We start from the raw sequence: 17,936 nt of genomic DNA on the forward strand, positions 1-17,936 counted from the left end.
TTTTGTGGTATTTCCTTTTCCTTTCTAGTTTTCTATATGTTGCAATGACATCCACCTCAGAAACAGAGCTCCAACTGTGATGTGTCAAAAATGCCCAGAATATTACAAATGATGCACTATAATTGAGATGAAAGTGGCATCATTTTAGTTCATTTTTCATAATTTAACTTGCAGAATACAAGAATAATTGACCGTAGGTTGGTAGATCTGCCACATTTTAGACTGGCCTGATCATTTTCTACAACTGCACTCTTTTCAGCTGGTGTTTAGAGGAGAAAAAAATGGAAACTTGATGTTAACCGAGGCCTTGCTAGTTCAGAAATCAGATTGACCAAAGTGGCAAAGCTACATGGTTATCGTGAGAAATATTCTATCACTATGTAGCTACCTCCTTGTGAAAACCAGTCTTGCATTTTAGAAAGAAAATGGCACCTCTTTGGATTTGAGCTGCTCAGTGATAGCAGTGTCATTTATCCACCCCACCAGCCCCCACCCTGATTAGTGGACCATGCTGCAAAATTGTTGTATTGTAATTTGGTATAGTTAGAAATTTTATCTATAATATTCTGAAGTATTTTTCAGCACTAAGCAATAATTTAAAAGAGTTGATTAATGTGTTTTTTGTTTGGGAATACAGAAACATCGATTTTCTATCTATGATGAGTACTGTAGCAATCATGAAAAAGCACAAAGGTTACTGTTGGAACTGAATAAAATGCAGACTGTGCGGACCTTTTTACTGGTAAGCACCCCTTTTTTTGTAACTAAAGAAAGCATTTGATAAAAAATATCACAGCCATATATTTCCAAGTCAGGATGGTGAGTGATTGGAGGGAAACCTCCAGGTGGAGATGTTCCCATGTACCTGCTGCCTTTGTCCTTTTCAATGGTAGCAGTTGTGGGTTTGGAAGATGCTGTGTAAGGAGCCTCGGTGAATTTCTGTAGTGCATCTTGTAGATGGTACACATTGCTGCTATTGTGCGTCAGTGGTGGAGGGAGTGAACATTTTTGGAAGGGGTACTAATCAAGGGGACTGCTCTGTCCTGGAGTCTTGCTGGAGCTGCACCCATCCAGGCAAGTGTAGAGTATTCTGTCACACTTCTGATTTGCGCCTTGTAGATGGTGAAGAGGATTTGGGGAGTGAGGAGATGAGTTTCTTGCGACAGGATACCTCGCCCCTGACCTGCTTTTGCAGTCATAGTATTTATATGACTAACCCAATTCAGTTTCTGGTCAATAGCAATCCCCCGAATGTTGATAGTGGGGGGATTCAAAAATGGTAATGCCATTGAATGTCAAGGGAAATGGTTTGATTCTCTCTTGTTGGAGATGGTCATTGCCTGGCACTTGTGTGACATGGATGTTATCTCCACTTGTCATCCCAAGCTGGATATTGTCCAGGTCTTTCTGCATTTGGGCATGGACTGCTTCAGTACCTGAGGAGTTGCGAATGGTACTGAGCATTGTAGTCACACACACCCCCCCCAAATATTATGACGGAAGGAAGGTCATTACTGATTATCGAGAGTAGTGGTAGTTGGCCAGGTTGCATTTGTCCTATTTCCTGTGTACAGGATATACCAGGGCAATGTTCTACATTGTCAGGAAGATGCCAATGTTGTGACTGCACTGGAACAGCTTTATTAGAGGTGCGGCAAGTTCTGGAGCACAAGTCGTCAGTACTATCACTGGAATATTGTCAAGGCTCAAAGCCTTTGTATTATCTAGTGCTGCCAACCGTTTCTTGACATATTAAGTGAATCGAATTGGCTGGAGCCTGGCATATGTGATGCTGGGGACCTCTGGAGGAGGCCAGATGGATCATCCATTTGACACCTTTGGCTGAAGATTGTTGTGAGTTCTTCAGCATTATCCATTATCTTTTGCACTGATATGTTGGGCTGCTCCATCGTTAAGGATGGAGATATTTGTGGAGCTTCCACCTCCGATGAGTTTAATTGTCCATCACCAAGTCAGTGGAGAATAAACGCTGTCATGGTGAAAAATCAGCTGCTGATTTGATACAAGCATGTTTTTGTGCTGCTGGTGGAGAGCCATTTCTCTCCCATTGTACAAAAGAGGGCATTTTCTCATGCATTGACTAATACAGTCAGTAACCACACTGCAAATCCAGATCAATAGCCACTGACGTATTGTCAATTGTGCTTTCAGCTAGCTTCACTCAACTCTATTCAGCTCCTTTCACCTCATTACCTTGCACTTCTGTTTATTTACTGCCTCTGTCCTTACATATTGAGTTGTGTTAAATTAAAACACACCACACTTACTTGGTGTACTCCTGTTTATTCTCTGAGAAAAACTCTGGAACTAGCCATCTCCTTTCCTGTATCTTTCCTGCTAAATATTCTAACATAAAAATTGGTCACTGTCTGTGCAGACTTTGCACGTTCTCCCCATGCCTGCATGGATTGCCTCCGGGTGCTCCAGTTTCCTCGCACAGTCGGAAAGACGTGCTGGTTAGGTGCATTGGCCGCGAAATTCTCCTTTAGTGTACCAAACAGGTGTCCGAGTGTGGTGACTAGGGGGTTTTCATAGTGACTTCATTGCATTGTTAATGTAAGTCTACTTGTGACAATAAATAAACTTAAATTTAAGCTTGTTGTCAGCTAATCACTGCGATGCAATTGATCTCATCTCTCCCTTTGAGTATCTTTCAGTTTGGATATTGGCCCTTTCACTAGTCTTCACGATTTAAAAGAAATCTATCCTAGGGCCCTTCAGTTCCCAGTCAAAGTGGCTTCAGTTTAATGTTTTCATTGCTGAACAATAAATGATCAAAACATGTTCCCTTCGTATTGAAGAAGCATATTGGAAATCTGTTGTGCTAGTGTTCCATTAAAAAGATGATGTGGAGATGCCGGCGTTGGACTGGGGAGGGCACAGTAAGAGGTCTCACAACACCAGGTTAAAGTCCAACAGGTTTGGAATCACAAGCTTTCGGAGCGCTGCTCGTTCCTCATTAAAAATATGAATTATGGAAATGTAAAAGGATGGCTGGAAAGGAAAGATATTTTTTATTCTATCACCTTTGACTTAATACATGTGTAGTCAATTTGGTTACAAGTGATTTGTCAAAGCAGGAGCTGTTTGAAAACTGCATAATAAACTATGAATTATTGATTTGTATATTATCTAATTAGTCATTTTTCATCTCAAAACACAAGGGTTGCATGGTGCTGGCAGGACGCAAAAATCCTGATGTTCCACTTGAAGGATATCTAGTTGCTCCCATACAAAGGATATGCAAGTATCCACTTCTTTTAAAGGTACTTAAGATAATGATACAAGTTGTTACATGACACAGATTTTCTATTTGAATATGTTAATCTACTACTTCCACTGCCACGTCTAAGGAATGAATTAGTATCCAGGACATGACTGATCCTTAGATATATAAGTATTTGCTATTTATTTTCTATGCACATTCCTTAATTCTCTAATGTGGTTTTACCACTACTTGGCCGAATTGTTAGTGTAATCTCTTTTATATAGCATACTGATATATTCATAAATCTGCAGCATTTACAACTCTCAAAAATAGTTAGCGTGGATGCACCTATCTAGACTGTGGCTCAGATAAGTTAACCGAACAAAGTCAAGTTCCATAAGTAAGGAGAAAAAAAGGGAACAGTGTGTTTTTCTGGAGAATAACAGATTGTTGTAAGATGGTTTCAGAATTGCTTAAGACTTAATTATTTAGGCAAGTATATATTTTTATTGGATTAAGTATTTTTGTCGGCTAATATCTGTATTTGATATTGAGATGTGAGAATGATATCCTGTTGACAAATTCATTGGTTCTTCAGTCTTGCTAGCTGGTTCTGAGGACACTTTGCCAGAGCCATAATTCTAAAGCTGTATTCCTCTTCTCATTAGCTTTTTTGGGATCCAGTGGTTAGGTTACTGGACTAATAATCCAGAGGTCTGGTCTAATGATCAGGAGTTCAATTCCCACCACAGCTGTTGAGGAACTTAAATTCAGTTAACTAAATTAATGTGAAATAAAACGTTAGCATCGGTAATGGTAACCATATGAAACTACTTGAGTGTCTTAAATACACAAATGTTTAATTGATGCCCATCAGGGAAGGGAACCTGTTCTCTGGCCAATATATAACTCAGACCAGCAGCAACATGATTGGTTCTTCACTGCCCTTTGAAAAGGCTGAGAAGCCATTCAGTTGTATGAAAGAAGGTGTCTCACCATCACCTTCTCAATTAGGGATGAAGAATAATTCCGAGCCTTAGCAGCTACTTGCACATCCTGCAAATAAATCTTTAACAATTCAATTGGGTAGCATAATTGGAAGGCAGTCAGCAAACATTTTCCATTTGCTGACGAGTACAAACTGTGGAGAAATGTTTCAAAGCACATAATTGGCTATTATTAAAGTGATTGTAATGAAATTATGCTGTTTTCTCAACCTAGTCAAATTTAAAAAGGAGTTACCAAACACTTATTCATTCAGAAATAACTTCTTGAGGAAAACTTCCTTTTATCGGTGAAAGTTGTTAACATTTTTAACCATTAGTTTTCTGAGGAAATGCATCTTTGCTTTGATTTAGGAACTGATGAAGAGGACACCAAGAAGGCACAATGACTCTGCAGCAGTAATTGAGGCTCTACAGGCCATGAAAACTGTGTGCTCCACTATCAATGAAGCCAAGAGACAAATGGAAAAACTAGAAGTTCTAGAAGAATGGCAGTCTCATATAGAAGGATGGGAGGTATAACTATTCTTCTGGTTTGAACTCCAAATTTAAAGCTATGATTTGAGCAGGTTCCAAAACATGTTTTCCTGTTTGATTTTTTCGCTGATCTAGAGATTTCGAAGTTCGAGAGATGGCTGATTTATACAAAATATGCCAATGTTTTAAAGATCATTATTTTCTTGTTTGCAATTTTGACTCTCATTGAATAATTGGTCCAATACAAAAGGAGGCTATTTGGACCATTGTGCCTTTGCCAACTCTTTCATAGAACTATTCATAGAATAGAATCCCTACAGTACAGAAGGAGGCCATTCGGTCCATCAAACCTGCACTGACAATAATCCCACCCAAGGCCTATCCCCATAACCCCACGTATTTGCCCTCTTAATCCCCTGACACAGAGGGGCAATTTTTCATTGCCATTCAACCTAACATGCACATCTTTGGGTGGTCGGAGGAAACTGGAGCATCCAGAGGAAACTGACAGACACGAGGAGAACATGCAAACTCCACACAGACAATCGCCCAAGGCTGGAATTGAACCTGGGCCCCAGGCAACAGTGTTAATCACCGTGTCGCTATTATTCTGACTATTCCATTAGTCCCGCATCATCACTTTTGTTCCATAGCCTTGCAATTGTTTTCCCTTTCAAGTATTTATCCAGTTTTCTTTTGAAGGTTGGTGTTAAATCTGTTTTCACCACCATTACGGACAGTACATTCCCTATCATAACAACTTTCAGTGTAATTTATTTTCTCTTGTATCACCTTTGGTTCATTTGCCAATGACCTCAAACCCATGTCCTCCTGTTATTTTTACCCTACTAGAAAGTGTTTGTCTTTATTTGCTCTATTAAAACCTTCATGATTTTAAACAATTCTGTCAAATTGCCTTTTAACCTTCACTGGTGTAAAGAGAACATTCCCAGTTTCTCTAGTCCCTGAAATCTTTCATCCCAAGTGCCATCCTAATTAATATACCCTCCAAGTCCCTGATATTTCTTTCCAAAGTGCCCAGAGTTGGTCACAATATGTCAGCAGGTAACTTACCCCCTGACTCCCCAAAGCCTGACCATCATCTACAAGGCACAAATCAGAAGTGTGATAGAGTACTCCCCAGTTACTTAGATAAGTACAGTAACAACAACACTCAGGAAGTTTAACATCATCCAGGACAAAGCAACTCATTTGAATGGTACCCCATCCACCACCTTAACTGTTCATTTCCTCCATAATTGGCGCACAGTGGCAACGGTGTGTACCATTTACAAGCTGCAGTGCAGGAAGTCGCCAAAGCTCCTTTCACAACACTTTCCAAACCCTTCTACCACTTGGACAAGGGCAGCAAGAGTGTGGGAACACCACCTACAAGTTCTCTTCCAATTCACTTACCATTCTGACGTGAAACTATTTTACCATGGAATCCCCCGTGGCTGTCCTCCTCTCTAACAGGTATACTGCTTTGGATACTGTTGGGGAAATGGCCTATCGGGGGAAAACAACAGCAGCAGCTAGTGCAGTGGCATCACGGCTGCTCTGTTGTTCAGCAGGGAGGGTCAAAGCGCAGAAGAGCAATAGTCATAGGAAACTCCATAGACAGGGGCGCAGATAGGCACTTCTGTGGTCGTGAAAGAGACTCCAGGATGGTATGCTGCCTCCCTGGTGCCAGGGTCTGGGATGTCTCTGAACGGCTGCAGGGCATCCTGAAGCGGGAGGGTGATAAGGCAGAGGTCATGGTACATGTTGGTACCAATGACATAGGTAGAGAGAGGGATGAAGTCTTGCATCAAGAATTCAGGGAGTTAGGCAACAGACTAAGGAACAAAACCTCGCGGGTTGTAATCTCTGGATTACTGCCACTGCCACGAGCTAGTGAGTACAGAATTAGGAGAATGGCACAGATGAATGTGCGGCTTAAGAGTTGGTGCAAAATGGAGGGTTTTAGATTCCTGGATCACTGGGACCGCTTTTGGGGAAGGTGGGACCTGTACAAGCGGAAAGGTCTACATCTGAACCAGAGCAGGACTAGCATCCTTGCTGGTGGGTTTGCTAGTGCTGTTGGGAAGAGTTTAAACTAGTTTGGCAGGGGGAGGGAACCCAGCCTGTTAGCAGAATAGGGTCACAGTATAACATAGAAAAGCAATCAGGTCAGAGGGAATACAGCGGTAGTAAGTTTCAAAGGAGTAAGACTGGGCTGGAGGGCTTCTACTTTAATGTCAGAAGTATTAAAGGTAAAACGGATGAGTTAAGGGCGAGGATTGACACGTGTAATTATGATATAATAGCCTTCACAGAGACGTGGTTAAGTGAAGGGCAGGATTGGCAGCTCAACATCCCGGGATATAGAATCTTCAGGCAAATAAGAGGAGGGGGCATTGTATTGTTAGTTAAGGAGGCAGTTACTGCAGTAAGGAGAGATGATATCTTGGAGGGGGCATCAACTGAAGCTTTGTGGTAGAGGTTAGGAATTAAAAAAGGGACAACTACATTGCTAGATGTTTATTATAGACCCCCAGATAGTCAACGGGAAATTGAAGAGCAAGTATGTGCGCAATTCGCGGAGGGGTGTAAAAATAATAAGAGGGTAATTATATTAGCTGATTTCAACTTTCCTAACAATTAATTGGGATAGCCATTATGTTAAGGGCTTAGATGGAGTAGAATTCTTAAAATGTATAAGGAAAACCTCTTAAGTCAATATGTGGAAGATCCAACAAGGGGTTGTGACCAAGGGGGCAGTGCTGGACCTAATTTTGGGGAATGAAGCCAGACAGGTGGTTGATGTGTTGGTGGGGGAGCATTTTGATGATAGCGACCACAACATGGTTCAATTCAAATTTGTTATGGACAAAGAAATAGACAAGTTGGAGAAAAAGGTTTCGGATTGGAGGAGAGTAGATTTTAACAAAATAAGGCAGAAATTGGCCAAGGTAGACTGGAGAGAGAAGGGGAGTAGTCTGCGGAGGCGTTAGTGGAGTACAGAAAGTGCAAAATGGAGCTTATGAAATCAATTAGGAGAGCAAAGAGGGGACATGAGAAAGCCCAGGGTGGTGGAAGTAGGGAAAATCCTAAGATATTCTATAAGTATATCAATGGGAAGAGGATAACCAGGGGAAGAGTAGGGCCCATTATGGACCAAGGGGGAAATCTGTAGGTGGAGGCAGTGGACATTGGTGGAGTGTTAAAAGAATATTTCACATCTGTCTTCAGCCACAAGAATGAGGAGGTGGTTATGGAATTCGGGGAGAGAGACTGTGAGGCCTAGAACAAATTGTCATAGGGAGTGACAAGGTATTGGCGGGTTTAAAAGTGGATAAATCTCTAGGTCTGGATGAATTGTGTCCCAGGCTGTTGTGGGAGGTGAGGGGGGGGGGGGGGGGAAATTACAGGGGTTTAATTCCTCTCTGGCCACCAGGGAGGTGCCAAAGGACTGGAGAACAGCTAATGTCATCCTGCTATTTAAGAAAGATTGTTGAGACAAGCCAGGGAACTACAGACCGGTGAGTCTCACGCCCATGGTTGGGAAACGACTGGAGAAGATTCTGAAGAAGAGAATCTATCTCCATTTGAAGAGGCAAGGTTTGATCAGGGATAGTCAGCATGGTTTTGTCAGAGGGATTTTGTCACAAATTTGATTGAACTTTTTGATCATGTAACTAAGTGTGTAGATGAGGGTGTGAGGTTGATGCAGTTTGCATGGATTTCAGCAAAGCCTTTGACAAAGTCCCACATGGGAGAATTATTAAGAAGGCACATGAGATACGGGGTGATCTGTTAAGGTGAATTCATAATTGGTTTAGCGGTAGGAGACAGAGGGTGATAGCAGATGGCTGCTTCAGTGATTGGAGACCGGTGACCAGTGACATACCATAGGGATCCGTGCTGGGCCCTCTATTGTTCGTCATTTAGAGAAATGACATAGATGACAATGTGGGGGGTAGGATCAGTAAGTTTGCCGATGACACAAAGATTGCCTGGGTGGTTAACAGTGAGGTTGAGCATCTTGGGTTACAGGAAGATATAGACGAGATGGTCAAAGGGGCAGATAAGTGGCAGATGGAATTTAACCCTGAAAAGTGTGAGGTGATGCACTTTGGAAGGAGTAATTGACAAGGAAGTCTCCTATGAAAGGTCTGACACTGGGAAGTTCCAAAGAACAAAGGAACCTTGGCGTGTTTGTCCATAGATCTCTGAAGGCGGTAAGGCAGACCTTGGAGGGGGCATCAACTGAAGCTTTGTGGTAGAGCTTAGGAATTTAGTCTCTCTCTCTCCCCGAATTCCATAACCACCTCCTCATTCTTGTGGCTGAAGACAGATGTGAAAAAGGCATATGGCACACTCGCCTTTTTCAATTGGGGTATAGATTACAAAAGTAGATAGGTTACGATAGAATTGCGTAGAACTTAGGTGAGGCTGCAGCTGGAGTACAGTTCTGTTCGCCACATTATAGGAAGGATGTGATCACACTGGAAGGGGTGCAGAGGAGGTTCACCAGGATGTTGCCTGGGGTGGAACATTTAAGTTGTAAGGAGAAGTTGAATAGGCTTGGCTTGTTTTCTCTGGAGCAGAGGAGACTGAGGGGTGACCTGATTGAGATGTTCAAGATTATGGAGGGCATGGACAGGGTAGAGAGAGAGCAGCTGTTCCCCTTCGTTGAAGGGTCAGTTACGAAGGGACACGAGATGAAAGTGAGGGGTGGGAGATTTAGGGGTGATTTGAGGAAAAACCTTTTTACCCAGAGGGTGGTGACACTCTGGAATGCACTGCCTGGGAGGGTGGTGGAGGTGGAAGCCTCTCATCCTTTAAAAAGTGTCTAGATGAGTACTTGGCACGCCATAACATTCAAGGCTATGGGCCAAGTGCTGGCAAGTGGGATGAGGTGGGGAGGTCAGGACTTTCATGTGTCAGTGCAGACTCATGGGCTGAAAGGCCTCTTCTGCAGTGTAGTATTCTGTGAACCCTCTCTCTAATAGCACTCTGGTAATACCTACATCACACAGACTACAAAGATTCAAGAAGGTGGCGCCCCACCACCTTCTCATGGGCAATTAGGGATGGGCAATAAGTTCTGGCCTTGCCAGTGACATCCACATTCCATGAATATATTTTTTTAAAAGAAGACACTGTTAAGCTATGTTGTATAAAGATTAAAATAACTCCTACTTTTATACCCTGTGCCTGCATTCTAATTAGTATTCTGTAACTTGATTTTGTGTCTCTGTGCACTGTTTGAGAGCACATTTCCACTCCATCTGACGAAGGAGCAGCGCTCCGAAAGCTTATGGTATTTGCTACTAAATAAACCTGTTGGACTTCAACCTGGTGTTGTGAGACTTCTTACTGTGTTCACCCCAGTCCAACGCCGGCATCTCCACATCCTGTTCATAAAGCCAAGGAATCTTGTATGCATTTTTAACAACCTTCAGAACTTGTTTTGCCAGCTTCAATGATACATTTTCAGGACTCTGCTACAGCACATTCTTTAATTTGCAACATTTTGTTTATATTGCATCTTTGCTTTCTGTTTTTTGATAAATCAAAATTTATCACTTGACATTAAATTTCATATGGAAGGCATATGGAATCCTCTCGTTTATCAGCTGATGCATAGAAACAAGAGCTCGGAGGTAAGGGTGGAACTATCTAAAATAATAGTTAGACCACAACTTGTGTATTGTGTGCAGTTCTGGTCACCTCAGTACAGGAGGAATGTAATTGCACTTGAGGGTATAGAGGAGATTTACAAAGATGTTGCCAGGACATAAAAATTACCAAATGTCCAGGTAATGTCGGAGGAGGTGCAGCGGGAGGGGGTGGGCAACTTTCATTGAAGGTGGTGTTGACAGTGTCTTCATTGGAATCCAAAATGGGAGAACTCAGGATAATGGTAATGGTGATAGGAGGGAACAGTTACAGTCAGAGGGGCAGAGAGTGGGGTGGACGGGGAGGGGAGGGAGATGGTAGCGGAACGTGGCAGGTCCAGGATGAGTATCTGTCAGGTGAATGTTTTATTGCAGGGGGTGAGGGTTCATGGCTGGGGCAAGACTGATGGCTCGGATAATGGGAAGGGGCAGGGTCAGGATGGGCAGGGGGATGGTAACAGGTGTTGGCTCTCAGTGGAGGAAATCCATGTGGAGGTGGATTGTGATAAGGTCCGGGATAACAGGGAGGTTCAAGGGTGACGGGAGAGGAATATTGACATTGGGTAGGTCTAGGGTTACGGAGGGAGTTTTGGGGTGATGGGAAGGTAAAAGTGGTGGAGTGAGTTCAAAAGGTGACATTTTTTTCAAATGACCTTGATTATGCAGTTAGTCGGGGGTCAGTGAGATCCCTTGAGGGAGAAAGAGGGTTTTTGTGGGTGGATGGAGTCTGCACTCAAAGCTGCCTTGAGTGCATGAAATGTCAGGTTTGGTGAGTGAGGGAGTTAGGTGAAGAGGGGTACAATAAATTAATTAAGAAAAGTAAATTTATTGAAGCAACACATAAAGATGGCAGGACGGGTGATGTGACACAGCTGCAGCATGTTCCAACTCCTCGGTTTCACGGCAACCATATCTGCAGCTTGAGCAGCTTCAGAGCCATATGCTAATTGGCATAACAATAATGAGTGCCATCTGTATCAGTTACTTCCTTTCTTGTCTGGCTTTTAGGATTTATAATTCAATTGAATTTTAAACCCAGGAGTATGTGTGCAAATATTGTATAATCAGCTGATCAGACATGGGTTTCGCTACCACAAAGAAATGTTCTGTTTATATTTAAAGTGTAGCATTGCAAAAAAATCAGCTTAAAGTGACAAAAGCGAATACAGTAGATTTGCACATGGCAATTCAACAAAAAGAAAAATCTATATGAATAGCATATAGAATGTTCTTCTGGGGGACCAGTAAGCCAAAAGTGTGCTTAATTGAGTGATGTGATAGCTAGCATAGTGTAACAGAAAATAGTTCCCAGTTTAAGAAGTGTGGCGAACAAACCCTGAGATCTGCAAAGAAACAAATAATATTTTTTTCCAAGTAAATCAAATTAGAACCAGAGCATAGACTGGAGCCAATGCAAGGATAGATTAGAATCGAGGAGTAACTTTAAAGTAATACAGTTGATTTCAAATAACATTTTCTATTGGTTCAGTTGAATATTACCTTTTGTATTGGTATTTTTCACGCAAAAGTATTTATTAGAGGCAGATAAGTTTCACTACATATTAAATAATGTAAAAATAAGTGAGAAAAGACATGCATTACAGAATAAGTAGCATTTATTGTTAATCAATCACTTTAAGGATGTGTGGTGAACTTTTAAATACCCAGTGGATTATTCCGCACTGGCTTTGTAAAAATGTATCAAAAATTAGAAGTTTCCTCAGCATTTTCTTATAAAAGACGTGTCGTTTGCCATTAACAATCTTCAAATTAAGTATCCATGGTTTGAAATAAACTACAGGATCTGAAAAATACAAATTTTATAACACTTTTAATCTGCTTCAAATTTATATCCATTATTTACTTAAAAGATCCAATATTCCCTGTCACAACTACTTTGATGGAAGGTGACAAGGATGTCTTTCATTTTCCTCAGAAAAGTTTGAAGAGATTAGTTTGTGATTTTCAAATGTCTATCACTGTGTTAACATTGGAAAATGAAGTGGTAGGCCAACAGAATTTGTTTCTAACAATCCCATCAAATTTCATCCTGATTTGATTGTTGAATGGGCCTTAAAAAAATGGCAAATGCTCCTAGCCAAAACCTACCTTAGGTGAAGGTACTCCACCCCCCACCAATGGACATCATGACTTGGAATGTTCCCCTCCACGCCACAAACTATCCTGACTTGGAACTGTGTCACTGTTCCTGTGACTGTACCTACATCATAAGGACTGTGGTAAGTGAAGGAGGTGGCCCACCACCATCTTCTCAATGGCAATTAGGGATGGGCAACAAATGCTGACTTGCCAGTGATGCCCACATCCTGTTACAGAATAAATAAAATCCTTTTGAACAGTCAAAACCTATGGGCCTCAAACCAAGAGCTGGAAAATGGGGTTAACTTTGAGCCTCATCGAATGGCTTTCTCCTGTGTCATAAAAATTCTCTGTGTTATGTTCTTCACCTGCAAGATTTCTCACAGTTAACTGAGAATATGGGGTTTTGGGAGGGGAAGGGAAACAATGTTTACTTGCCTTGTAACTACATTTTGTGAATAGTAAAGCAGGTGGTACATCTGTGCGAGTTCTTTCAATTTCAATGAACTGCAGAGTAATTTTATTGAATCAGTTGTGTGTTAAATTGCAGCAGTATATTTATTGTATTAAAATTATGGGTGTCATGTTTAGACTGTAGGAGATTCCAACTCTAGATCCTGGACTGTTGGTGAGTAATGCAACAGAACTTTATTGCAGCGGGCAGCATGGTGGCACAGTGGTTAGCACTGCTGCCTCTCAGTGCCAGGGACCTGGGTTTGCTTCCTGGCTTGGGTCACTGCGCAGAGTCTACACGTTCTCCCTGTGTCTGCATGGATTTCTTCCAGATGCTCTGGTTTCCTCCCACAATCTGAAAGACGTGCTAGTTAAGTGCATTGGCCATGCTAAAGTCTCCCTCAGTGTACCCAAACAGGCATTGGAGTGTGGCGACTAGGGGATTTTTACAGTAACTTCATTGCAGTGTAACGTAAGCCTACTTATGACTAATAAATATACTCTGGCTGTGATTTTAAAAAAAAATTTCACCACCTTTTAAACAAAATGATATTTACTTTACAGCATCACTTTTGAAAGGTGAGGAAAGCCTAAGAAAAGGAGGTTGCACTTGAGAACAAATATCAAGTACCTGCCAATCTTTGCTCTCAACATTAACTAATGGCATATGCCAGTCATTATATTCAATAGTTGGTGTTATATGAAGTAGTGGCAAAATATATTTTAGAAAAGAGCTATTGCAAACTGCTTGGGGTGAATTTTGACTCCCAAAATTTGGGTTTGGAGTCATGAGATTTAAGTATTAAAGAATGTCAAATATAACCCTAACACTGAGTGTGAGAGTATGTGTTGCAATATGGGAATGGGTGAGACAGGAAAAGAGTGTGGGAATAGACACTCACCTTCTGAATCATGCAATTCTCACCTCCCTTGAGCGTCTGCGTTTCTTGAAATCTGGGACGTCTAGCTGGCTAGATTAAATTTAAAGTAGTGGCTAATTCTGAAGCATATTTAACTGAACACCCTGCCTCCTGATAACTGGAAGTAGGTGAGTGGTGGTTAGGTTTCAGATTTTTGCGTATAGGCCATCGTAAATCTAGCTGTTTTCCAGGCTTAAAATTCCATCCCCTCCCCCATCTCCATTGTTTCCACCAGTAACAAAATAAAAATATTTAAGGGAAGAAACCGAAATGAGTGGTTCCATGCACTGAAAATATATGAAGAGCTATTGCTGTTGAAAATGATCTAATATTGCTAAACAAATACTCTAGAAAGTGATTGCTAACGCTCCATATAGCTAGATAATTCATTGCTATTTTATGTTTTTGGAGGTAAGAGAAGCAAAAGAGTACATTTTATGATCTTTTATGCCATTATAGGCAGGAGCCGAAGAATTTATAATGAGAATAGGAAAATAGTGGAGAAACTAAACAATTGTTTTGTCTGTCTTCACGGAGGAAGATACAGAAAATCTCCCAGAAATATTGTGAACCAAGGAGCTTGTTAAATTGAGGAGCTGAAATAAATTAATATTAATGAAGTGGCAATACTCACAAAATTAATTAGATTGAAGGTTGATAAAAATCCCTTGAAGCTGAGAGCTACACCACAGAGTATTGAATGAGATGGCTATAGAGAAAATGGATATGTTGGTGGTTATCTTTCAAAATCCTATAGATGCTGGAAAGGTTCCTGCAGACTGGAAAGCATCAAATGTAACCCCACTATTTATTTAAGAAGGGGTGGAGCAAGAATGCAGGGATCTGCAGACCTGTTAGTTTGATGCCTGTAACGGAGAAGATGTTATCTTGAATAGATATATCTTATATCTATGAATCTACTATAAAAGATGTGCTAATGAGACACGTGGAAAATAATTGAACAATTGGGCAGACTCAACATTGAATTATGGAAGGGAAATCATGTTTGACAAACCTGTTGAAGTTCTTTGAGGATGTTACCTGTAGCATAAATAAAGGAAAACCAGTGCATGTGGTGTATTTGAATTTTCAGAAGGTTTTTGATAAGATCCTACACAGGAAGTTAGAATAAAATCATAGAAAGTTATGGCACATAAAGAGGCCACTTGGTCTATTGTGTCTGAGCTGGCTTAAAAATGAGCCACCCAGCCTAATCTCATTTTCTTGCATTTGGTTTGTAACCCAGCGGGTTACGGCACTGGAGTTGCGTATCCAGACACCTTTCAAATAACTTAAATATTTTTTTCAGGGAGAGAGTTCCAGACCCTCATCATCCTCTTGAGTGAAAAAGTTTTTCCTCATCTCCCCTTTGGTAAACAAAATTGGAGCACATGAGATTGGGGAAAATATATTGATATGGATTGAGAATTAGTTAACAGACAGAAAAAAGAGAACAACCAGATCATTCTCAGGATGGCTGGCTGTTACTAGTGGGGAACCACAAGGATCAGTGCTGAGGCTCCAGCTGTTCACAAATTGTATCAATGATTTGGATGTGGGGACCAAATGTAACAAATTTGGAAATGTTATGTGGGAACGACAGTTATGAGGAAGAGGCAAGGAGGCTTCAAGGAGACTTGGATGGAAAGGACAAGAACATGGTAGATGGAATATAATGTGAGTAGGTGCGGATAAAACAAGCAGAGTGTTCCTTAACTGTTGAGTGCTTGAGAGGTCTTGATGTCCATAGAGACTTGGGTGCTGCAGCAGGCCATTGGGAAGGCAAATGGTATGTTGACAATCTTTGGATTGTCTACCTAGAGGGCTTTGGAAGTTCAATCATTGAATATGTTCAAAACAGAAATTGATAGATTCTGGACACTAATGACCTCAAGGGATATGGGAAAGAAGTGTTGAGGTAGACAATCAGCCATGATCTGATTGACTAGTAGAGCAGGCTCCATGGGCTGAATGGTCTCCTCCTGCTCCAATGTTCTTATTGCAGTCAAGACTCCCTTTATTGCCATTAAATCAAGCTCAAAGTCTTGTAAAAGCTGGGCTGGATTTTACTGAGTGCCTGGGTCCCAGTCCTCCACGTTTCAGCTAAAAAGTTGGGGAAGAGCCCTCCGAGGATCCTGACAGTTCCCCTGCAGCAATTCAACACTGGAAGCAGTTTTAATTGCATTGAGGCAAGAACTTGCTCCTCTCAGGAGGAATATTGCCCAGCCAGCAGCTCTGTGGTCCCAGCTGTGCCAACAAAAGCCACTGTTGTGACTACAATAAGCCTCCAAAGTTGAGGAATGCAGATTGATAGGTATGTCTCTGGTCGTGGTGAGTAGGAGATGGTGGTGGGAGGGGTGGACATTGTGGACTGGGTTCAGGAGGCCAGGGGCAGGTTAAAGAGGGTAGCCTCCAAAAGGCCCAGGGTGTCCCAAAGGAAGATCACCTTCCTTGTCTGACTCTATGCTACGCAACTGAAGCTGCCAGACCTTCTGCATGGCATGGGTCTTCTTCCTGTTGCGGGTAAAATACCGGCAACAGTGAGATGAGACCTTTAAGTGGCCATTGATTGGTCTCAATAAGCCCAATGCAGATAAACCGCTTATTGCCTCCCCCACTAAAATTTCAGGCATGTCAGAACAGGGTAGGCATCAGGAAGGCCAGTTGCTGGATTTTACCTGCCCTCCCACCTTGCCTACAAATCCACTGGTGGGCGAGTGTAAAATCCAGCCTGCTGTCTAGACTTAAAAAAAAGATGCATTTGGCCCAAGTGCCTAAGGCAACCTCCATCTCATGTGAGTGTGTGAAAAAACAGCTGTGAAGAATTTGGTGCTGGTATTTGACACACTTAATGGCTAAAACAGGTAGCACCCTGCCATGGCAATGTGACATGGTGAAATAAAAAGACACGAGTATGGCTCTGCATTTACAAAGATCACCAGTTAACACCATTATCTGCATTCTCCTTCTGTGCTGGTATGTAAAATCAGCCTCCTGGGGCATGGAAACATCCCACACATGCTTATACAGCCACCATGCCAGAACTTCATTATTAGTCGGCAAATGTGAGTTGTGTTGCTTTAAGATAAACTTAGTAAAGTTAACTTTTCATCTTCTCTCCTAACAAGTATCAAATTCTTTTGTAGTTACAATATATTAAGCATTTGACAAGGTGGGAGGGCAGGTAAAATAACTGTAATTGTGGAAAAACTGATTAGGAGCTTCCCTTTAATTTCAGAGTTTATAACTGGCTAAAGTTCACTGTACAGGAAGTGGGTCATATTTCTGAAATCTGAATGAACAGAACAAATTATTTAGGGCTACTGCCAGACCTTTTTAATGGCTCAGATGGTGTCCCAAACTTTCTGTCGTGGCTTTAGTCTTTAAAAAAAAAACACACACATCTGGTCATGGGGGAAGCTGAAACATAAAAGGGAAAAGCTTGAGAATGTCTTCCAGGAGGAAATGTTTAACTTATTGCTTGGTTTTATGAGGAAATAGATTGGTTATTTTTAGACTTAGAAAAGGATCAAAGAATAATTATAGTTCCAGGAAATGGAAGCAAAGGAGAACCTAAAAAAAATTGCAAGGAAGTGCTGCTGAGCAGATTGTTGGAGCTGCAAGATAACAAGTGCCCAGGTCTGATGGACTTTATCTTTGGGACTTAGTTGATGCGTTAATTTTAATTTTTAAAAATTCCCTCCATTCAGAAATTCCATTGGATTGGAAAATAGTAAATGCAACTCTCTCGTTCAAAAAGGATGGCGACAAAGCAGGAAGTGACAGGCCAGTTAGCTTAATATCGTTCATAGGGAAAATGTTTGAAGCTAATACAATTAAAGACATTATAGCAGGGCACTTAGCTAAATTCATGATAATCAGGCAGAACCAGCATGGTTTTGTGAGAAGGAAATCATGTTTAACTAATTTATTGAAGTTCTTTGAAGAAGTAATATGTTTATGGATAATGGGGAATTGGTGAATATACTGCACTTAGATTTCCAGAAGGCATCTAATAAGGTGCAACATCAAAAGTTATGGTGGAAAATAAAAGCTCATATTAGCATGGATAGCAGATTGGCTAGCT

General features: G+C 41.4%; 1 protein-coding gene across 1 annotated transcript in view; it reads left to right on the plus strand.

The window, feature by feature from the left end:
* prex2 (phosphatidylinositol-3,4,5-trisphosphate-dependent Rac exchange factor 2) overlaps positions 1-17,936 on the plus strand; it is a 416,168-nt gene that overhangs the window by 105,402 nt on the left and 292,830 nt on the right. The window contains exons 4-6 of the mRNA XM_078217095.1: positions 638-742; positions 3,186-3,287; positions 4,588-4,749. Of these exons, the coding sequence (XP_078073221.1) occupies positions 638-742; positions 3,186-3,287; positions 4,588-4,749 (369 nt within the window). The remainder of the gene's footprint in view (positions 1-637; positions 743-3,185; positions 3,288-4,587; positions 4,750-17,936) is intronic.

The sequence above is a fragment of the Mustelus asterias genome, chromosome 7, assembly GCF_964213995.1.
Source record: "Mustelus asterias chromosome 7, sMusAst1.hap1.1, whole genome shotgun sequence".
Classification (NCBI taxonomy): Eukaryota; Metazoa; Chordata; class Chondrichthyes; order Carcharhiniformes; family Triakidae; genus Mustelus; species Mustelus asterias.